The sequence below is a fragment of the Octopus sinensis genome, linkage group LG1, assembly GCF_006345805.1.
Source record: "Octopus sinensis linkage group LG1, ASM634580v1, whole genome shotgun sequence".
NCBI lineage: Eukaryota > Metazoa > Mollusca > Cephalopoda > Octopoda > Octopodidae > Octopus > Octopus sinensis.
In genome coordinates, this window is record NC_042997.1 from 75,405,954 (window position 1) to 75,430,286 (window position 24,333).

Genomic DNA, 24,333 nt, shown 5'->3' on the forward strand with positions numbered 1-24,333 from the left:
ATTTCCTTTTCTCTCGTTTTGAAATTTCAAAGGAGCCGTTCACTTAGACGTCTCCATTTTATTACCAAATTGGTAATATGCACTGGGAAAGTTGCATCATTGTTCATGCCATTGCGCAGGTCACACACTGATTTTGATTCAGGGATTGCAATTTCTCCCAGGTCAGTGTATCCTGTCTGTGTACCATACAACTTTGTGTGCAGGTAACGCAGGGCTTGGAATTTTCCTGCATTAAATTGCATAGTACTGTCCTCAGCCCACCAGTATATTGCATCCAACTCCCATTACAAATGTGCAATATTTCAAGGATTTTGTATAATCTGAGAGACATTTGTGTCATCTGTATAGCTAGCAAGGGTGGCTATCTGAATAGCTAAGGGCATGTCTGAGAGAGCCACTATAAATAGCAGTGGCCCTAAGACAGTGCTCTGTGGAACACCATATACTATTTGTCTTTCCTTTGAGGTGGCTCCATTGGCCACTACTGCATGACATTTATCTTTTAGAAAACCATGTAGCTACTCTTGGCATAGTTGAAAAACTAGGAGAAATTGCAATCCCTGTATCAAAATCAGTGCGTGACCTGATTTTATAATGGGGTGAAAAGTTAGCCATTAAGATTTTGGTAGGGGCAGAAGGTATTTATGTCCACTAATTGAATAGATGAATTCTAGGTTAGGTCTGGTCAAGGAGAATATTTAATTCAGTGGTCAGTAGGGATAGCTAAAAATAGATGCCTAGCTTAAGGGGGTATATATTGGATAAAACTATAATTAAATGGATAAAGGATATGCATTAAGGAATTTAAAATTAAAAAATTAAAGTTTTAAAGCTAGGTAGCTTCTAAGTTACTAAACGTACATATATCATAACAATCGTGGATGCATATTGGCAAGTGTTATGTGTGTTGATTGTGCTTGCATTTGGACTTATGGAAGAATCTAAATGTGTGATAAAACTTGTGTTTACATGTAGAAAATGCTTTGTGTTATTGAGTAATTGCAGTGAATTATGAATTAATATTTGGCAGGCTTCTTTCAGGCAGAGTCCCATACCAAGGCCAGCATCTTGGTATGGGATACCAGATTCTATTATAGCTCAGGATATCCTATATGGTACTTTCCTACTTAACAGATTTTGTACATGGTTGGCTAGGGATGTGGATTTGCTATGCTACTCATATTTGATTTTAGATGTGCAGAATATCTCTGATTAAAATTAATAGTAGACTCGATGTTGTAGCTAGTAGCATTATGTAACATGTTGTGGACAATGCATTGTCCACTTTAGCTTATCCATAAATAGTACAACATCTTCCTTTTCCACAACTAACCCACATAAGACAAATAGCTGCAACTGCCGGTCTTGGACTGAATGCCTGCTGCAAGCCCACTGCAGAGGGTTTAACATTTAGCAGCACCAGCATGGGTGCTTTTGAAGTGACACCAGTATGTGTATGTGTGGAAGAGAGCAATTTTACTTAGCTTGATGCATCTTACCAAGTACAACAAATCACCACATCTCCCAGTCCTTTGTCAATTTCTCAGTAAGGCCCAGCATCCAAAGATCCTTTCTCACCACTTCTTCCCATGTGTTCCTGAGTCTACCTCTCTTACAATTAGAGCTTGGCACTTCTCTATGCTGCTACAGATACACACACACACACATATTTATATTTAATAGCTGCCACAGTATCTCTAATATAACTACATTGATTTTAGTATTTTATTATAATTTTTTAGGAATTGTTCATTTCCTGGGCTTCTTAAGCAAACTAAACCATGGGTTAAGCTATCTGGATTTGTCAAAGACTGGCTTGACAGGCAAAGGTATCAACAAACTTTCTGAGACAATGACTGAAAGTTCTGTTATACAAAAATCTTTGAAAACTCTTAAGATTGCAGATAATCCAATGAAAGGAGAAGATATGAGGGTAAGTCTTTTAAACTAATATACCAAGGAAAGTAATTTGTTGTATTATTGAGCAAAGTATTAGACCAGGTATCAATTTCCTTCTGGAAATTAATCGAGAATGAAATGAGAGTAGTCCCATATAGTGCTACAGAATTAATATAGTTCTATATATTTCAGAAATTAGGCATAATCAGAGATATTATACACAGAACTTGTTCATGAAAGGTGTGTGTCTCTGTGTTGTTTTTTGAAAGATGTTGAATAGAGATAATTTCTTTAGACATTTATTTGTTTTCCTCTTGTTAATTTCTCTTAATCTCGTGCATCAAGTGAAATGTAATCTTAAGGTTAGTAGTAAGAATGTAGTTCACTATTTTCTGAAATATGCTAATTTTAAGGTAGTAATTTTACCCCTTTTTAATATATGCTGCATTTGTTTTAATTAATTTTTTTAAAAAATGAAGAATTTAGTAAAATAACTTCTTCGTTATTAAACTTTTGTTACTAAGCTGGCTGAAAAATTTTTGGGTTCATAAGACCAACACAGCCGTAGATGACTGAGAGTACCCGTTGTTATTTAAATGTAAATTTGAACCCAAATCTCGTTAGTACATTCGTGAAAACACATGATTTCACTTTGCAAACAGCTGACTTATTGTATCCAATATTGTTTGGCGTGATATTTCAACTCGGTGAATTTTGGAAGATTTTTTTTCCACATTTTTTTCGGTGTTAATTTTTTTCAATTTTGAAAATGGAGAGGAGCTTTATGCTATCAAGCAGTGATTCCAAATTTGAAGGCTTTTCAACAGAAGACATGGAGATATCGCGGAAAAGAATGAATGAGGTAGAAAAGCATGTGGCGGATGAAAATGAATTGGATATTTCTGTATCCGAAACCGAAAGCTGCGATTCTGGAGAAACTGAAAGCGGCGACAGCAACATCAACAGCGAGGATGATTTCACACCAGAATGGTGTAAAAACTTAAAAAACGTTTTTATTAACAATTTTTCTGAGGAGACAGGGTCTACCGATAGTCTTTCTCAGGAAGTGAAACCATTAGACTTTTCCTTTTTATTTTTTCCAGCATGCTTGTTTGAAGCAATCACTACGGAAACGAGCCATTATGCAGAATGTGAACAAGCTGGAAAAAAAGATAGCTTGTGCTTTCCTACAACTGTAGATGAAATACGGGCATTTTTGCCATAAATATTATTATGGGTATAAGACAGTTACCCAGAATTACAAATTACTGGAGCAGTCAGAAACCTTTTGGCGATCAGTATGTTTCCAGTATTATGACCCGAATACGATTTGTGAAACTGAACCAGTATTTACATGTGAGAGACACTAGCAGTACCCCAGTATGTGGAGAACCAAACTTTGATCCCTTATTTAAAATAAGACCCCTCATCGACTGCGTTCAAAATACATATAAAACATTTTACAACCCTGGGAGATACTTATCTGTCAATGAGGGCATGGTTGGGTTTAAAGGAAGAGTATGCTTCCAACAGTATATGCCAGTAAAGCCCACAAAATGGGGGATCAAAGTTTTGGTACTGCTGTGGATTTAGCTTCTCTACAGGGAAAAGAGACAGTAATGTTAGTCAACATGGCGTAGGGTACAATCTGGTCTGGAATTTATCACTTTCATACCATAACCTGGGCCGTATATTATTTTTTGACCGACTTTTTTAGTTCGGTCAAACTTGCAGTGGATTTAGAAGCTGTGGCAACATATAAATGTGCTACAGTAATTGCTAGTAGAAAAGGGCTGCCGTTGGATATGAAAAAAGCAAAATTTAAAAAAAAGAGGTGAAATAATCCAACGGCAGAAAGGAAATCTGCTAGTGACCACATACACAGATAAGAGGCAGATAAATTTTCTATCTACCAGTGCATAACTATGTGTAGATGAAAACGGCACCCCGTTTGTGAACCTTGATCATAACAAGTATATGGGCGGTGTGGATCAGCTGAACCAGATGATGAGTTATTATCCAGTTGGTAGACCGAGTATTAAAGGGTTTGATACATGAGCCTTGCATTTATATTATATACCAAATCAAGAGGGGGTTCACAATCGGTGCGACCATCTGCAGTTTCGAGCAGATGTAGCAAAGCAGTTGAGGGCAGATTATTCCTCCAAAAAAATAACTGCAGGAAGGAAAAGCAAAGCATGCCAGAGAGATATTCCTCTGAGTTTAGCCAGTCTACATAAATTAGAAAAAATTGGGTATCAACAAAGAAAAACTCCCAGTAGACAGCCATTTGAAATGTCTTTCCAATGTGCATTCTGCAAGGTTGCAGTATGTAGAGTGGGATGTTTTACAACTTCCCATGATAGAAATATTGTGTGAATATTGTTTGTATATATGTATAAATATTTTTGTATAAATATTGTGTGAATATTGTGTGAATATTTTTGTATAAATATTGTGTGAATATTGTTTGTATATATGTATAAATATTTTTCAAATTTACTTAGTTTTACTTTTTATTTTAATTTACTTGTAATTCTAATTTGCCTGTAAGGTGAGTGACAAGTTTTGATTCAATTTCTATTGTAAATCTTTATTATATATGTTCCTGTGTATTCATGTATGTGTGTAAGTATATTTCATTTAGTTGTATTTAATTTTCTAGTTTTCTTCAAAAACGAATTCCAGTATTTCAGTTTATTTTACCTTTATGGTACTCCTGTTCTTCTGTGCATTAAATTCAACTGATAATCTAGTGATGTGTACAATTCTTCTATATCAAAATTTTCTTGCATACCCAATTAAATATTAGCTGATGACTCATTTTCTATGATAATGTTTAAACAAAATTTTAATATTTTTACATTTTGCTCAGTTTACCTGGATTTACCTGTAATTAGAGTCACTTTGAGACAAAAATTATGCAATAGAATTGATTAAGAACCCTTTCTTCAATTATGTTCCAGATATCACATTAATATGTTGATAAGTAAAAAAGTTACAGTTGTTTAATAAAACTAGTCTAAATTCATGATTATTTTAGAATTTTTACTGAAACTCGAGGGGTGTATTTTGGTTAGAAATATAGTAACTAAAGGGTTAAACTGGAACAATATAGCATAGAATTTTGATGGAAGATTATAATTTAGGCCACTTTAAAACAGTAAGTTTATGTTATAGAACTTTAGGTGATTTCAGGTGGATTGATATCAAAGGGGTTAAACCAATTTCAAAATTATCTATTTAACTTTTGACTGTGATTATATCCATTATCTTGTATCATGGACAAGAATTTACAAAAAAACAAAAAACTTTGTATTGAACAGTGGAACTAAATACATTTTGGGAGTGGCTATAACTAAGTAAATTAAATATTACATTAAGCTTCTGGGTTGTGATTTTGTAGCCTTGTAGATGCCAGCACTGTATTGTGTTCAAAAATATTAATTACATCACTCTCTATCTTGTTTTTCAGAATCTATGTAAATTTTTAGCAACATCAAATGTTCTGACCCACCTAGATCTGTCTGGGCTGGAAATACCTCTTGAAATGGTGAGAAATAATTTTTAAAATTTCTTTTCCAGTATTTGATACTCATTTTTTTTTTCATTATACTGATGAGCATTATTCTGACGAGCATTATTCTGATGGATTCTGTTGTCATGAACGACAAATGAGGGTTCAGTAAAATAAAGTATTAATTATGTTCTATGGACACAAACATGTCTCTTGAGGCCTGCTGGTGCCTTACCACCTTTTTGGCAAATGGAACAAGTTGAAGACTCAGTTTGCTTGAGTGCCAGTGGATCATATATTTTATGTGCTTTCTTGAGTGGACAGCAAGGCCTGCTTTGCTTCATGCCACAAAACGATAATGACAGCTAAGGTTTCCTTTTGAGGAGCAGTGTTTTGCCAGCATGCCATCATGCTTGCACGAAGTTGGTCCTGGTGTTGGATTCAACTTTGCTCAAATCTTTGAACTGTGGAGAAGCAGGATTGGCACTAGGTCCTGCGTTTTGATGTTTTATTTTCTCAGGAAAAAATGGGTATGTTACATCGCTTCAGGTTGTCTTTTAGTTTGTCTTTGAAGTGCAAGAGTGGTTTTTCCAACTGACCTTTCTGTTGGGAATAGGCAAAAGAGAAGTTGCTTCAGAATTCTGATATCACTCATACATGGGAGATGACCTGACCATCTAACTGTGTTTTGATGAGGATGACTTCAATATTTGATATGTTGCATTTTGTTAGTATCTCACTGTAATAAATACGGTCACTCAGTTTTGTGTTGGAGATAGTATGCAAGGATTACATGTGTGTACATATGTACATATTGCTTTCTATATTCTTAAATCTCATATATTTTTACATATCTCTTATTATAAAAGGCAGATTTTATCTGCCTCCCTTTGTCAGTTATAGAAATCTACAATATAGGATTTCTTCAATTACAATTTACCTAGCATTTTTAAGAGTAGAATGCATCGGGTCATGCCAGGTCCAGTTTTTAAAATTTAAACTCCAATTAAGCAAAATTTACAGAAAACTCACATTCTGGTGTGTATGTCAAATGCTTTTCTTAATGTGGTTTACACCACACGCACACGCACACACACAGTGTGCAACGAATAAAATGAAAGTAATTCACTGTGTGTGTGTTGACAGGTAGACAATAGAATGCGATGGCAATGTAATATTTGTTTCTGTCTATCACGCTGATAGATACATGAGTAAAATGTATCTCTTATTATAAAAGGCAGATTTTATCTGCCTCCCTTTGTCAGTTATAGAAATCTACAATATAGGATTTCTTCAATTACAATTTACCTAGCATTTTTAAGAGTAGAATGCATCGGGTCATGCCAGGTCCAGTTTTTAAAATTTAAACTCCAATTAAGCAAAATTTACAGAAAACTCACATTCTGGTGTGTATGTCAAATGCTTTTCTTAATGTGGTTTACACCACACGCACACGCACACACACAGTGTGCAACGAATAAAATGAAAGTAATTCACTGTGTGTGTGTTGACAGGTAGACAATAGAATGCGATGGCGATGTAATATTTGTTTCTGTCTATCACGCTGATAGATACATGAGTAAAATGTATGGCAAGCTAAGAGATAAGAGTGAGTGAAAATGTTCTTGGAAGAGAGTAAATAGCAAGAGTGATTTGAGGAAGACTTTACATTAAATAACCGTAGTGGCTTGTATATATATATATATACATACATAAGACAGTAAGGTGTGATTTGAGTGAGATTTGGCTGCTATTTCTACCATGTCTAGCTGCCATGTAGGGGTCTCCCTCATAGGCTCATACATACATATATACATAGATAAGACAGTAAGGTGTGATTTGGGGGAAATTTGGCTGCTATTTCTACCAGGTCTAGCTACCATGTAGAGGTCCCCCTCATTGGCTCATATATATACATACATAAGACAGTAAGGTGTGATTTGAGGGAGATTTGGCTGCTGTTTCTACCAGGTCTGTTAGGCCTTCTCATGTAAACTCAAGCTTTCTCATGCCTTGAACATAAGACCAAAGCAGAGAATGTATTCTTTTATTCTTCTGCTTTTTCCAGCCATTGGTCTGTGGCCATGCTGGGGCAATGCCTTGAAGAATTGTAGTTTAATGAATCAACTCCAGTTTTATTTTTGTAAGCATTGTACTTATTCTATCTGTTTCCTTTGTCAAACCACTAGGTGACAGGGATGTAAACAAACCAACATTCGTTGTCAAGCAGTGGTGGAGGACAATCACAAGCACAGACACGCACACACACACACATACATGAATACACATATACACACATACATACATAAATACATATATATATATGTGTGTATATATATATTGCAGCGTGGAAGGTGTTTGTAAGCCATTTAAGAAACACACAAAAACCGTTAGATTCACTTCAACATTTAAATTTAATTTGCCAAAATATTTTCCTCGCTTTGAGACCGCGACCTGTTCACTGACAAAAATATTGTGCTAACAGGTCGCGGTCTCAAAGCGACGAAAATATTTTGACAAATTAAATTTAAATGTTGAAGTGAATCTAACGGTTTTTGTGTGTTTCTTAAATGGCTTATAAACACCTTCAACGCTGCAACTGTTTTCGTTCCAGCACACGATCTCAGATCAAGTCACTTGCTATGCAAGTACATCTCTGTAACTATATATATATTTATATATATATATATGTATATTGGTAAAAACAGTAAGATAACAAAAGAAAGAAAGAGACCTCAATATTATGTAAATAGAGGAAATCTTTATATATAAAAGTGAGGTTGTGTGTCTGTCTCCTACGATTTAGATTCCTAACTACTCCCACATTTTGCGGTGCAGTTTAACCAAAACCGGGTATCTTGTAGTCGTGTTTCATATCGAGACCGTCTGGGTATTAGCGCGCGTCTACGATGAGTCTACGATTTAAAAAAAAATTTACCATCAATTTTTCCCATTTTTAATCCATTTTTGACATATATAAGGGAAGTAACTCTCTAAAATTTATTATTAAATCTCAGAACGTAAAAAGCTACAGTAACACCCCTCCCCCTTTGTGGTTAGCCATATTGAGATGGCTATTATACTTTACATCTCTAAAAATGCTTATATAATTATTTCCCTTACAAACCCGAGCAACGCCGGGCGATACTGCTAGTATATATATAAAAGTTTAAAAATATATATATATATGTGTGTGTGTGTATATATATATATAATTCAACTAGCTCCTCCATTCTTGACTACCTACATGCTAAACTCCATTGCTAAAAATAACTCCACAGCCACTGACCTTAGCCAGAATGGACACAATCATTTACTATTAAATTTCCTCCCCAACACCTACAGACAAGAATACTACCATCAGCACCTACTACTCTCTTTAAATACCTTTTCATTTTGCTCTATTTTGTTTATTTTTTACTCTATCTTCCTCTACCTCCCCCCTCCCCCTCCCACTCTATCTACCTCTCTTTCTATCTATTTACTTTTCTTCCTTTTACCACTTAATAGCCACCTCCACTGCCATTCTGTTATTTAACATTGATATGTTTACGTCTTTTTTCTGTGGATGTTTACAATATCAGGATTGCACCTGAACTTGTTTCTGTAGCATCAGAAAGTTGAACTATGAACTTTTATGCTTCTTTTTTCTTCTCTCTCTTCATCTTCCTTTACTCCATTTTTCCTACGTCTTCATTTCATTAATCTATACCCTCCTCGTTTTCCCTATTTTTCCCTGATGATAGAATATAAAATACTTGGGGATATTCCAGAAACAGCTGTAAAACTTTGAATTTTTTCCAGTAATAATAATGTATATGACTTGAGATGTTTGCCTTGCCTTAGTGTTTGTTGTCCTCTTTAACAATTATATATCTGCCGCATCAAAAATCTGCAATGGTTCCATAACTACCGTCTCGGCTATAGCATTGGAGCCATAGAAATCCGTTACACCACTTACTTAGCATACCTAACTGTTTAGATCACCTGTGAACTAAACCCCCATACTTGGAATATATATATGTGTGTGTGTGTGTCTATATATATATATATATATATATAATATATATGGTGCAGCTATCTGGTTCGCCAGCCTTCAGTCATTCGTCCAACCCATGCTAGCATGGAAAGTGGACATTAAACGATGATGATGATAAGATTGCTCAATAAAGAAAATGATTGGGAGAAAGAGAGTCTGCCGAATGTCGACCCAACAGAGGGACCAGCTATCCGAGTTCACAGTACCTTTGTTGATAAAGCAATTAAGAGTATGAACACGGGGAAAGCCCCCAGCCCATCAGGAATCAATGCAGAGATGCTCAAAATATCTGGCAGTGTCGGCTATAGCCTAGTCACCCGTATAGTTAACCAGGTGATACACGAAGGAGTCATACCCAATGACTGGTGTAGCCACACTATAGTCAACTGCTACAAAGGTAAAGGTGACGCTTTAGATACAAATGATTACAAGTTGTTGGATCAGGTAATGAAGGTCACGGAGAGGGTCATAGCCAAACTAATTAGGGAGAGAGTCAGTTTAGATGACATGCAGTTTGGGTTCGTGCCAGGTAAAAGCACCACTGATGCTATATTTCTTGTAAGACAGCTGCAGGAGAAATACCTAGCCAAAGATAAACCTCTGTACCTGGCTTTCATGGAGAAAGCCTTTGACAGGGTCCCCTGATCCCTTATCTGGTGGTCAAGGGGGAAACTAGGGATAGATGAATGGTTATTGAGAGCTGTGCAGGCCATGTACAGGGATGCTGTCAGTAAGGTGAGGGTTGGCAACGAGTACAGTGAAGAATTCCAGGTAGAGGTAGGGGTCCACCAAGGTTCAGTCCTCATCATAGTCCTCCAGGCAATAACAGAGGAATTTAAAGACAGGATGCCCCTGGGAGCTCCTCTATGCTGACGACCTTACTCTAATTACTGGGTCACTATCAGAACTAGAAGAGAAGTTTCAGGTGTGGAAACAAGGATTAGAATTTAAGGGCCTTACAGTCAACCTAGCTAAAACCAAAGTCCTAATAAGTAGGAAGGCAGGGAGATGGCCCTGCTGGATCTGTAGTAGAGGTGTCGGTAGAAACTCTATAAGATGTACCCAGTGTAAGCTATGGACACATAAGAAGTGCAGCAATATCAAAGGAAGGCTAACTGGGAAGATAGTTTTTGTATGTGGCTGATGCTCAGGAGCAATAAACTGAAACTGTGCAGAGAACAATTTCCACCACATTCCAGGGAGAAAAACTAGAAGTAGTTGATAGCTTCCATTACCTAGATGACCAAGTCAGTAGTGGGTGAGGATGTGCAGAAAGTGTCGCTGCTAGAATAAGAATAGCCTGTTCAAAGTTCAGAGAGCTCTTACCTCTGCTGGTGACAAAGGCCTCTCACTCAGAGTAAAAGGTAGACTGTATGATGCATGTGTACAAAAACCATGCTACATGGCACTGAAACATGGGCTGTGACTGCTGAGGACATGCGTAAGCTCGCAAAGAATGAAGCCAGTAGGCTCCGACGGATGTGTAATGTCAGTGTGCATACTCGACAGAGTGTAAGTACCTTGAGAGAAAAGTTGGGCCTAAGATGCATCAGATGTGGTATGCAAGAGAGATGACTGTGTTAGTATGGTCACGTAGCGAGAATGGATGAAGGTAGCTGTTTGAAAAAGTGCCACACCCTAGCAGTTGAGGGAACCTGTGGAAGAGATAGACCCAGGAAGACCTGGGATGAAGTGGTGAAGCACAACCTTCAAACATTAGGCCTCATTGAGACCTTTGGAAATATGCTGTGCTTGAGAAGACCCGGCAAGCCATGTGAGGGCATAACCTCGTGGCCTATGCCAAGGGTGTAACCAGCCCACTTATGCCTACCTTTCCTTCATTAGACACTAAACTCTGCTTGCAAACACCTGTCGAGGCAAGTGAAATCAAAATCAAATTTGATGACAGACATCTGTGCTAGTGGAGAGCTAAGAGCACCATCCGAGCGTGAACTCTGTAGATGTGACACTAGATCTAACTACTAGTTTTTATAATTTTTTCTACAAACAGAGTGAAAAGCTTCCTGCTGTCTGTCCATTGTTTTCAAAAAACCTCTTAAAGGGTTTTGTCAGTAGGATACTAATCTATTCTCCAATAGAGATCCTTGATGCAGTTGCTCCCTGTTATAGCAAAGCCATTGTTGCTAGTGGTTTCACACACCATATTTGTATTATTTCTGATCATGTCTCCCTCAAAAGAATGTACTGCTATGACATCTATGTGGGTAGAAGCTCTCTTAAATGAAGACATAAGCATTTTCTGCCTATTAAAAACTATTCATTAGACATACTCTGAGGATCTCTTTAAATAACTCTTAGTTAAAGGCTCTAAACCAAGCATAGAAGCAGGCTGCTCATTGAAAGGTAACATTACATTCCTATTTCATGGAAAATGTAACACAGATGTTGTTCATGAAGTAGAGGTCATATCTAAGGACCACAGTAGGATGACACAAGGGCAACAAAATGTTACTACATTATGTATGTCTATCAAATACCCAACTGAAATTTACAGGTCATCTTTCAAGATCTAGGAAAGGCAAAATATCTCAACATTAACCAGGCACACATTGATGTATAAGATCAACTGGAATTTGCTTGAAAAATATAGACCCTATTTATCAGCAGTAGGAAATGCAGCATGGTCTCTTTGGCTTAGAAGCAGATAATCCTGAAGCCTTCACTATACCCAGAGAATTCCATGAACTCTAAGTTTTTTTCTTTGCCCTTCTGAACATAAATATTGTTGTGCCCTGCAGATTCCTGCCAGCCAACAAGGGTCTAACAGTCTGTGTCGGTAGTTCAGGAGACCATAGGTGAGCTCAGCAAGCCAACTTGCTTAGTGAGAAAGAAGTGATAGTCAGAAGAGTTGATAATAACAAACAAAACCATTGAGTATAAACAAAATAAAAGAACTTTAATTAAGAGGCAATAAACATTTATGGAATACATCTTAGTGAGTTGTTCCTTTTACCTCTGAAATGTGTAGACTTTTTTTGGTGCACCAGTCAAATGATTTTATTTTCTATCTTTTTTTTTTCCAATTGGATTTTGTTGTTACTTCAAATTCACATTATTCCAGTAACTAACTTCAACTCTGCATTCTTTACATTGCTAAATTCACACTAACTATTTACACAACCAGTTCAAAACCATTTTCCTTGCAGCAAAGATGCCACTGTTCACATTAACCACTGAAGCCACCATCGCATCGAAGCGACTTATCATCTGATGTCAACTTCACACTCAATGTTCTTTACTTCACCAAGTTCACACTGACTATTTTCACAGCCAGTTCAAAAATGTCCACCTTACAGCAAAGATGCCATTGTTCACATTAACCACTGATGCCAACTTCACACTTGACATCAGTTACTATGTCAACAGTTTAACATGAACCATTCGACATCGACCACATGGCACTGACTGCTCTATCAATTATTCACATAAACCACTCACGTCAACTGCCAGCACTCACTTTGAACCACCACTTGACACCAACTGCTCATGCACGTCAACCAATGCACATCAGCTCCTTGCACAGACTAACTTGCCACATATTCAATAGTAGTCCACTCACATAGTAAAAACACGTCAAACCATACAGCCTATATTTTAAACAGTCACATGTCTGCAACAAATTATTTTTTCCATCTTCCATGGCAAAACCAGAGGCTGGTGTTCTAATTCACATAGTACAAACAAGAAATTATCTGCATATAATTTCTTGTTCATAAGGATCGGTATTTTCCTCTGTGAGTTTTAACCCCTTACACTTTGTAGATGATGATGCTCGCATTACCCACACAGAGACAGCCCTACAGTACATCAACTTTTGCTTTGCAGAAATTGCTCACCACTTTGGTCTAGAAGTCAGTTTAAAAAAATAATACTCCATCAACCTGCATTGTAACTAGGATACCACCCCCTTCACATCACCATCAGGGAGACTGAGAGATATATTGTGGTGATGGAGAAATAATTTGGTGTTTTAGTGGGGTGATCAATGTAAAATATGGGTGGAGAGGAGAATATAAGGATTAAGGATAGATATAAAAAAAATAGTTTTGGACAGTGTGAAAGGTGAGTTATATCAGGGAAAAACTACAGTTAGAGAGATGATGGGTGGTGGGAGTATCCTGAAGAGGGAATTGGGCAATGGCCCTAGTTGTGTGTGTATATATATATATGAGAGTGGACTGAAAAGTTAATAGACTGACTATGAAGGAGTGATGCTAAAACTGTGAAATCTTGCATGCATTCATTTCAACTCTTCTTATCTATAACTGTATTATTTCTTTAGGTAGACTGACATCTGACTGTTCAGAGAAGACTTCAAAAGTAATTGGTAGCAACTTCGCTTGAAAATGGACAAAATTTTGCTTTGTGGCAACTACCTTCAGAAGTAGACTTTAGCCCCCAAGGACATTCATGGTGACATAGTTGCTTCATTAAGGGATGCCACTCCATCTTCTCTTAAATTTAGCTGAATTTGGGAGGGAAGGGAGAGTGTTGAACATGACGCAACATTGAGGAAAACATTGATCATGTTCACCACACAGTGATGGATGACAGGCAGTTGACAAAACATCAAATAGCCAATTCTATAAGCAAATCCTGTTGAGAATATTCTGAACAATGGACTTGACATGACGAAGGTTTAAGCTTGGTAAGTGCCACATCTTCTGACACCTGATCAAAAGCATACCAGGCTGATCACATCTCAGGAAAATCTGACATTATTTGAGGCAGATTCAGCTTGTTTCCACCAGGAAGGGTGTTAGGTTCATCTCTTTAAGCCAGAAACAAAGAGACAATCCATGCAGTGGGAAAATCCCTCCTCACCTTCTTCAAAGAATGCCAAGATTGTTTCATCTGTAAGGAAAGTGATGGCCTTGGTTTGTTAGGATGCAAAAGGCATTGTGTTTATTGACTATGTTCAAAAGAGCCACATCATCAATAGAGAGTATTATGTAAACTTGCTGAGACAGTTATGAAACCTCAAAGAAAACTGATGAAAGGGGTCTTGTTTCATCAGGACAAAGCTCTAGCACACAAGTCCTTGGTTTCAAAGGCTGCTGCGCATGACTGTGGCTTTGAACTGGTTGATCACCCTCCCTGTTCTTCTGATTTAGTCCTGTCTGACTCATCTGTTCCCCAACAGGAAAAACAGTTGGCTGAGAACCAGTATTGCAGTGATGATAACATCATGTCTGCTACTGATGACTGTTTTGACCAATGGGATGAAAACTATTTCACTAATAGTTTCACTAAGCACTGTAACATGATGGAAGAAAGGTGTGGACCATAAAGGGGTCTATGTTGAAAAATCAACTTCATTTGGTTACATTCCATTAGTTTGTCTTTGTCAGCCTATGAACTTTTCAGCCAACCCTTGTAATAGAGAAATTCGAGATTTTCTTTGTGAAATATTTTATCATATTGATATATGGTTCTTTTTCTACTTTCTCATCTGCCTTTCATTCATATGTCTGAAGTTAGAAATATTGCATGTTAATTTTGGACAAAAACTGTTCAACACTTGATTTCACGTTAAAAGTGCTATGAATCAAATACAGATACAAAATACTGTATTTTTCTACATCTTCTTTTACACATACCTGTTACAAACTCTCTCAGCTTTTGTTAAATGTCAAGTTAAGTTAATGATCCAGTCTTCAGTTACACATGAATAATTATTTATATTTATATTAAATGTTGATTACACCACCACTATCACTTACCACTACCACCAGTAGTAAATACATCTATGTTTTAACTGATTACGATGAGTTATTTTTGTTTATATAAATTATTTTTTCGTTGTTGCTATTCACCATTAAAAGTGACCATATGGTTCCTCCTCCATATAATAATTTAAAAAGCTAAATTCAAGACAAACAGAAGCTACTGTATTTATTATTGTTGGTTCTATACAGATTAATTTCTCTTATAGCTATCTGGTGCATTGGTACGAGGCTGTGTACATCATATGAACCACTTGAACCTCTCCCGGAACCCTTTCAGTCTTAGGAAAACAAAAGAAGCTACAGTTCCTCAGTCATGGAAACAACTATTCTCAAGTTTCTTCCAGCTTTTTCACCTGGACCTTTCAAATTGCAAACTCCCCATAGAAGCAGTGAGGTAAGTTGTAACATCCACTCTTGCAGAATGTGAATAATGCTGGAAAGCAACTGGGTATTGGAGGTATTGGTCTTGTACAAAGAAATTATTATTATTATTTGAGAGAAAAAAAAGGAAAATTATTTTTTAAAATGTAGGAATAATTGTAAGAATGTTAAAAACATACTGAATATTTGAAAAAATTGTATTTCAATTAATTCACTCACTCAACAGAAAGACATTGCTAACTTATAACCACTTTTTGCATGGTGTATGATTTTTATATAAATTTTGTGTTGATGAGTATACAATACTTAAAAGAATCATACACCATGGCCTTGAAGCTTTATTTTTGTTTATTGAGAAGTACAGTAATGGGCATTACAGTTTTATAAAAAAGCTCAACACTAAATATATTATATTGACATATACATATCTTTTCACCTTAGCATAGACACCTATATCTTCTAACAACTATATCTCATCCTGCATTAAAAACACTTTTCTCACCTAACCTTTTTTGAAGTCATTATTCTTCTTGATTTTTGTGCACTCAACTTGTAGCTCTCTTACTTCTCTCATACAAGTTCTGCTTCATAGAGGTTAAAATGTTGTCCTCTCAAAGTGTCCTCACTCATTTACCTGATTGTTAAAGAAACAGTCCAGACCTCTTGTTGGTTTTCAGTCTAACTATGAAAAACATTTCTGACCAAGGGATCAAGTGAGGACTGATGATAGGAATGGCATTTGGCTGCAGAAAATTTACCTCACAAAATTCCATCTGATCCATATGTGCATAGAAAAGTAGACTTGAAAACAATGGCACCAATAGTTGATTGATTGCTGAGCATTCATAATACCAAGTAATGCCCAGGTTCTTTTAGCCCATACTCTAAAATGCAGCCACTACAACAAGCTAGTGCAATTGTAGTTATTCTTTTATTACTTATTTCAGTCATTTGACTCTGGCCATGCTGGAGCACCACCTTTAGTTACTCTAACTTTTCAGTAACTATTTTGTTTTACTACTCATTAAGGACTTGTTCTTCATTCTTAGTAGTGATGCTCCTTTCTCACATCTATCATAGCCATGATGAAGTATTTTCTACTTCAATTCTCCTGCTCAAGAACTGCTGCTCTGCCATCCTTCCTAAGTCCAATGTCTACTAAGTAAGCTTTAGTAGATCTGATTACAAACATGCATGATCGCATGTTATGGGAAGCACCATACATTGCCGTTTACATAATTTACACAATTTGTTTCATGTGTCCATTCCATATTGTTTTTCCAAGACACTATCAAATATATCAGAACTTATTTGTCAAGTCATACCATGCTGTAAAATCATTACATTAGTCTATAATTGCAGGTGTTTTTGAAATATGAATGAATATTTTCTTGAAAATTCATATGCACCTTTTAGTCATTTGCACTATGTAGAAGTCTACATATCAGCTTTGATTCTTTATGCTCCCATGTTAAACTTTCTCACTTTCCTTATGGAAAATAACTGGTGCAATGTTTGTGTTCTGGTGAAATCCTGACACCCCTGTGGGATAGCTAGTGAACTATCTTAAACCTTATAAAGGTGCATGTGTACTGAAGGTGCAATGTACAGTGTGGTGTGTGCAGTCACATTTGTAAAGGCAGTCTTAGAAGTTGTTGAGAAGTGATATAAGTTTGTTACATGTTTGTTACTGATTTAGATTTTCTAGTGTTATAACACTGTTACAGTTTTGTCTATATCCAAACTCAAGGTTATAAGAGTGGTGATGAGACATTTGAAACTCACTGTGGACATTTTTAGCATAGAAGACCTATTAGCTTCCATGGTACAGTTGCAACGGAAACTACAACAACAACAGAAACAGTTGCAACTACAACAGCAACAACAAGAACAACAGCAACAGCAACAATATCAACTGTTGTTGGAATTATTGTTGCAGTCCAAAATCACTTCAGGTTTGTTTACGGCAGACGGGGTTGCTAAGAATTTACTTATAATCCAGAAGAAGGGATTACATTTTCTGCATACTTCAGAAGATATGAAGGAATCTTCAAAGAAGAAAGTAGAAACTGGATGGATGAAAAAAAGGTACAACTTTTTTTAAAGAAATTATCACCCGCAGAACATGAAAAGTATTTTAATTACATCCTGTTGAGAAAACCATCTGAAATTTGTTTCTAGGAAACAATTAACTTGTTATCTAAAATATTCTGTGAAAGAAGTTCACTATTTAATATTTGCTGGGAGTGCTTGAATTTGAAAAAAAAAAGAAACTGAAGATTTCATCACGTATGCCAGACTCATAAACAGAGAATGTAAAAAATTTAAGCTCAACGAATTAACCCCAGACATGTTCAAATGTGTAATCTTTGTACAAGGATGTAATCTTTGTGCAAGCAAGGATGCAGAGATACATCATCATCATCATCGTTTAGCGTCCGCTTTCCATGCTAGCATGGGTTGGACGGTTCAACTGGGGTCTGGGAAGCCAGAAGGCTGCACCAGGCCCAGTCTGATCTGGCAATGTTTCTACGGCTGGATGCCCTTCTTAACACCAGCTGTCAGATACAGGCTCAGATATTGACAAAACTAGAACAAGATTTGAAACTTACTCTACAGGCAGTTGTTGAAGAATGCCAAAGGATTATAAATTTATGACAAGATGCAGAAAAAAATTGAAAAAGATAATTCAAATGTATATACATGTCAACCTGTAACAGATAAGAAAAAAGAAAAACAACAGTCAAGATCCAAACTATGCTATGGGTATAGAGAAATACATTTTAAAAGAAACTGTCCTTTTGAAAACCTAAAATGTTTTGGATGTGGAAAAATCGGACATAAGAATTCACATTGTTGAGTGAAACAAAAGGTCAAATGAAAAAATTTCGAGAAAAAGTATTGTCAACATAAATGCAAAGCGAGGCACAAAAAAGAAAATTTGTCTCCTTAAAAATAAATAATGTGAGTATGAGACTACAGCTGGATACAGGTAGTGATATCATGTTAATTAACAGTGATACATGTAGAAAAATAGGAAAGCCTATATTGAAATAACTTCGAAAATTGCATGAGGTTTTTCAGGGGAAACAATTGTGATTTTGGGGCAAAATAATAAGTGAGGTGACATTTCGTGGAAAAACTTTAAAAGCCAAAGTTTTTGTATTAAAAAATACGACAAACTATTTGGCACAGACTGGATAGAACTATTTAATTTATGGGACCTCCCCATAAATATTTTTTGTAATAATGTAAACAGTTCTTACACCAGTTCAAAAAAAGCATTGGAGGATTTAAAAGAGAACTTAGAAAAGATTTTTCCTGATGTTTTTTCTGAAGAATTAGGTAGGTGCACCAAGACAAAAGTAAAACTTCAAGTAAAAACAAACAATGTACCAGTATTTAAATTGGAGCTTTACATTTTGCGACATTGAATCAGGTCATCAAGGAATTGGATAGACTTGAAATGCTTGGACTTATAGAAAAAATAGATTATTCAGAATGGGCACCATTCTTGTATAGATTATTTCATTCAACTAGATGTAAAGAAAAATAAATAAATAAAATACGAGTATGCGCTGACTTCTCAACAGTCTTGAATGAATGTTTGATAACATACAATTACCCATTACCAAGTCTGGAGGAAATTTTTGTGAAATTCAGTGGAGGAAAATTTTTTTCAAACTTGGACTTGTCGGAAACATATTTACAATTACAAGTTGAAGAGGAATGTTTGAAATTATTAACGATAAACACCCATAAAGATTTATATGAATTCAATCAACTTCCTTTTGGGATAAAGGTGGCACCTAGTATTTTCCAACAGGTGATGGACAGTATGCTTGCAGATACGGATTTTGCTATAGCTTACCTGGATGACATACTTGTAAAACGTGAGTCTTGAGGCCAGCATGAAGAACATGTTAAAAAGGTCTTTGAAAGAATAAAGGAGTATGGATTTAAACTTAGCAAGGAAAAATGCAAATTTTTCATGCCAGAAATAAAGTATCTGGGCAAGTTATTGATAAAAATGGTTGCAGCCAGATCCTTTAAGATTGACTTCAGTAAAAAATATGCCTCCCCCAAAAAATATTATGTTACAAGCATTCTTGGGGTTCACAAACTATTACCAAACATATACATGAGCTAAGAGCACCCCTAAGCAACCTATTGAAAAAAGACATTATTGCATTCGAAGAAATTAAAGTTTTAACATAGGAACTGTCATTATTGCACTTTGATCCAAATTCACAGCAAGCAAGGCACAGGGCCAGACTTTAGATCATGTAGGTGTATTTATTTAAAAATAGTAGTAGCATCAGATGCTAGTGAAAGTGGTATAGGAGCAGTAATCTTCAACAAGTATGAAAATGGTAGCCTAAAACCCATCGCTCATGCTTCACATTCATTGTTGGCAGCTGAAAAAAACTACGACCAAATTGAGAAGGAGGCATTAGCCATTATTTTTGCGGTGAAGAAATTTCACAAATTCATGTATGGAAGGAAATTGAGTCTGCAGACAGATCACTGCCCATTGTTGTCAATTTACAGAGTGAAAAAGGGTATCCCCATTACATACAGCCAACCAATTGCAGCGCTGGGGGATGATCCTGCTGGGGTATGACATTAAGATGGAATTTCTACCATTGAAAACTCATGAGACATGCAGATAGGCTGTCAAGATTGATTCCTAAATACAATGACCCGTTAGAAGACACAGTAATAGCAGCATTAAAAGCTGAAATCAAAATAAAATATATAATCTGCAATGTAGTACATGAACTACCTGTCACTTTAGAGTAAAAAAAAATAAAAATAAGAGAAGGATGTGTTCATAATAAAAATGAAAAAAAAATAGTGAAGTCAGAAACAAATTCAAAAACTAATGTAGCCAAGCATAATAGTTTCGAAATGGTATTTGATATGTGATGACATACTTATGTACACTCAGAGGGTTGTAACAGCTGTTTCTTTGCAAAATCGTATGCTAAAAGAATTCCACATGGGACATCCAGGAATCATATTCTGCTGGCTGAATATGGATCAGGATATTGAAAAATTGGTGAAAGCCTGCAGGGGTTTTGCCCTGGCAGCAAAAGCACCACCTATAAAAATTCAGCCTTGGCCCAAGACTGACATACCTTGATCTAGATTACACATAGATTTCGCAGGAACATTAAATAGAGGGTATTATCTAACAGTTGTGGATAGTTACACAAGATGGCCAAAAATATGTAAATGTAGGAAGTCAACCTCCAAAGTAACAATGGGATTTCTGGATGAATTTTTTGTGCAATATGGCGTCCCAGACACTATAGTGTTTGATAATGGAACACAGTTCACATCAAAGGAATTTAAAACCTTTTGCAAAATGCATGCTGTGGAGCATATTACTACTCTGCCATACCATCCGAAATCGAATAGACTAGCGGAACTTTTTGTAGACATGTTAAAGAGGACGCTGAAAAATTCTAGGAATGTGCTACTAACTGAAACTGTATTAATGCAATTCTTAAGTGTCTACCGAATAGCACCTAACCCCAACACCACTTTAGATGTGTTGCCGGCTAACTAATGTTCAGTGGGAGAGTCAGGTCAGTGTTTGATAAATTACTACCCAGAAGAAAAGAAAAAGTGGAGAGAAACACTGAAAATAAGATAAAATACTTCAAAATCGGTGACAAGGTGTTTTTTAAAATATTCAGAAATGGAAAGGAAAGTTGGGAAGAAGGTATAACAAGTAAACGTTTGAAACACAAAAGACATTTAAACTAACTGAAAAGAAGGTTTACAGAAGAAAGAATAAGACATGAAAAACCAATGGAATTTCTTTGACATTTTTGACGTCCCAGTACCTCAAGGAATAGTCAAACCAACAAGTATATCAACTAGGAAAGGAAAACAAACAGAACTTTTGCAAGTAGAGCCAAAACGAAAAAAATATTCCAATTTCTTCCTGGGGAATTGAAAAAAAGTAGGGGTAGATGTGGTAATATATAATAAATGAAAGAAAAATATTGACTTCCAAAGAAAGTCAATCTCAAAAAGGGGAGATGTTGTAGTGAAATCCTTGTGGGATAGGAAGTGAACTGTCCTAAACCTTATAAAGGTACATGCATACTGACAGTGCAATGTACAGTGTGGTGTGTGCAGCCACATTTGTGAAGAAATATAAGTTTGTTGTGTGTTTGTTTCTGATTTAGTTTTTGTAGTTCCAGTGTAGTCTAGATCCAAACTCAAGGAATAGTCATACCAATAAGTATATTGACTAGGCGATATTTTCTGTTTGATCAGCACTAATTTTCAATTTACTGGAGTCTGTTGCTCTACTCATAGTGACATATAACTGGCTGTGTGTAAACATCAGAGTCGGTAAAAATACACCTACATGATCTAAAGTCTGGCCCTGTGCCTTGCTTGCTGTGAATGTGCGAGAATTACTCATGGTCAGTGAATTTTTTAATAAAAATGCGAAGGTAGTTTTTCGATTCAAAAAAGAGTCTTGCATTATTTTGCTGTTCTGTAATGTTTGTGTCAGCTGGTAGATTTCTTTTTCTGAAAACACTACCTTTTCCAGATTGTTACTTAAGCATTTACTCAAAAAACCAAGTGCACCAATTATTGTTGGTGAAAATGTGCTGGCATTGGTTGGACGATTTGACTGAGGACTGGCGAACCAGATGGCTGCACCAGGCTCCAATCTGATCTGGCAGTGTTTCTACAGCTGGATGCCCTTTCTAACGCCAACAACTCCGAGAGTGTAGTGGGTGCTTTTACATGCCACCAGCATGAGGGCCAGTCAGGCGGTACTGGCACTAAGTGGTGTTTTTTACATGCCACCTGCACAGGAGCCAGCCCAGCGGCACTGGCGACGACCTCGTTAAGATGTTTTTCATGTGCCACCAACACAAGTGCCAATAAGGTGATGCTGGTAACGATCACACTCGAATGGTGCTTTTTATGTGCCACTGGCATAGAAGCCAGTCAGCTACTCTGGTAGCAATCATGCTCAGATGGTGCTCTTAGTGTTCCACTGGCTTGGGTGCCAGTCATCGAATTCGTGAATTTGATTTGATTTCGATTTCACTTGCCTCAACAGGTCTTCGCAAGCAGAGTTTAGTGTCCAATGAAGGAAATGTATGCATAAGTGGGCTGGTTACACCCCTGGCATAGGCCATGGGTTATGATCTCACTTGGCTTGCCAGGTCTTCTCACGCACTGCATATTTCCAAAGGTCTCAGTCACTAGTCATTGCCTCGGTGAGGCCTAATGTTCGAAGGTCGTGCTTCACCACCTCATCCCAGGTCTTCCATAGGTTCTCTGAACCGCTAAAGTGTGGCACTTTTTCACACAGCTATCCTCATCCATTCTCTGTTGAAAAATAAACCTCATTTGGTCACATTCCAGGAATATATCTTGATCAGTCATCCCTCATACATACACACACGCATATGGTCTTTTTCTTTCTCATTATTCTTTTAATTTAGAATAAATTTCAACCAACCACCTGCTTGGTTGCAAGGTTGTGAAAGGAAGCATCTTGTTTTGTTCATCATCCTTTAAATGTTAAAAAGGTCTTGCAGATTTTTATAGTCTCAGATATTGTGATCATTTTTATCATGTATGAATTAAGGATTTGCACTCTCTCCACAAGTTCCCAAGTTCAGCCATCCTTTGAATCAGACAGCTTGGTATGTATCCTGTTGCTTCAATAATGATAGATATGAAGCTGAAAGAGCATCTTGGGTACTGAATTTGAAAAGACCTTATCAATGGCTCATAGATGTCTTCATTCTCTTGTATCTTTCTAACCACATTCGTGTCCAGAGAGTAGCTGATTTCCACTACAGAACATATCTTTTCCTTGTGGTCCCTCACAACATTACCTGGGCAGTTGTGTTTTAACTTGGTGGCTTCTTTAATTTTTAAGTTCCACCAATATTCTTTTGACCCAATATAACCAACTTCATATATATAGGTGTTTTCTTTTTTTCTATCCTGTTCCAGACTGTTCTGACCACTGCATCATGCCTTATGAAAAGATGGATAATATCTGGAAGACAGTCTCTCACAATTGGCAAAAATGTAGTTGTCTTCAGTCCTGATCTTGCACAGCCTATATTTGTTGTCAGTCAGCATTTTCTGTTTTTTATGCTGTAGGTACTTAGCGGGAATCTCTTGTTTTTGAATTGCGTGGAGGTATCCCTCAAAGTAGGATGTCATAAACTTGTCGGTACTCCATACCAAGTTTTGACATGATCAATCCCATCTGTGGTTTGTGTTTTTTCGTGCCAAGTACCCATGTGCAATCATCTCAGTGAACTGGTTCAGTTTTTTTATCTTGTTCTTCTAATAAATAAATTTTACCAATGCTTCTTAGGGAGAGGTCTGTAATAGTTCATATTTCATACTTCTCTTTAATTTTCTTCTGTTGTTGATTTCATTGTCACAAACTTGGGTGAGATTGTGACTGGTTTCTTTCCTCTGCTGCAGATGTTGTTTTGGTGTGACAGTATGTATTCTGAGCACATGGTCTATTCAGTTTGCAAATCAGGATGCTAGTACAAGAGAAATCACAAGAAAAAATGACAAGTTAGATGCAAAAGTTTGGAGGGTGAATAAGAATGGAAAAAGAAAGAAAATTAGAGCTATGTCCCCTTTGGCCATAAAGCCATAATTAAGTTAATTGTTATAGAATAAAACAATTCCGTTGGGTCCAAAGTCTGGCTCAATCAGGAGAGGGAATG

At 36.6% G+C, this 24,333-nt stretch overlaps 1 protein-coding gene across 1 annotated transcript in view; it reads left to right on the forward strand.

Moving 5' to 3' along the window:
* LOC115210256 overlaps positions 1-24,333 on the forward strand; it is a 439,746-nt gene that overhangs the window by 95,470 nt on the left and 319,943 nt on the right. Inside the window, exons 9-11 of the mRNA XM_029778744.2 lie at positions 1,743-1,933; positions 5,375-5,452; positions 15,412-15,599. Of these exons, the coding sequence (XP_029634604.1) occupies positions 1,743-1,933; positions 5,375-5,452; positions 15,412-15,599 (457 nt within the window). The remainder of the gene's footprint in view (positions 1-1,742; positions 1,934-5,374; positions 5,453-15,411; positions 15,600-24,333) is intronic.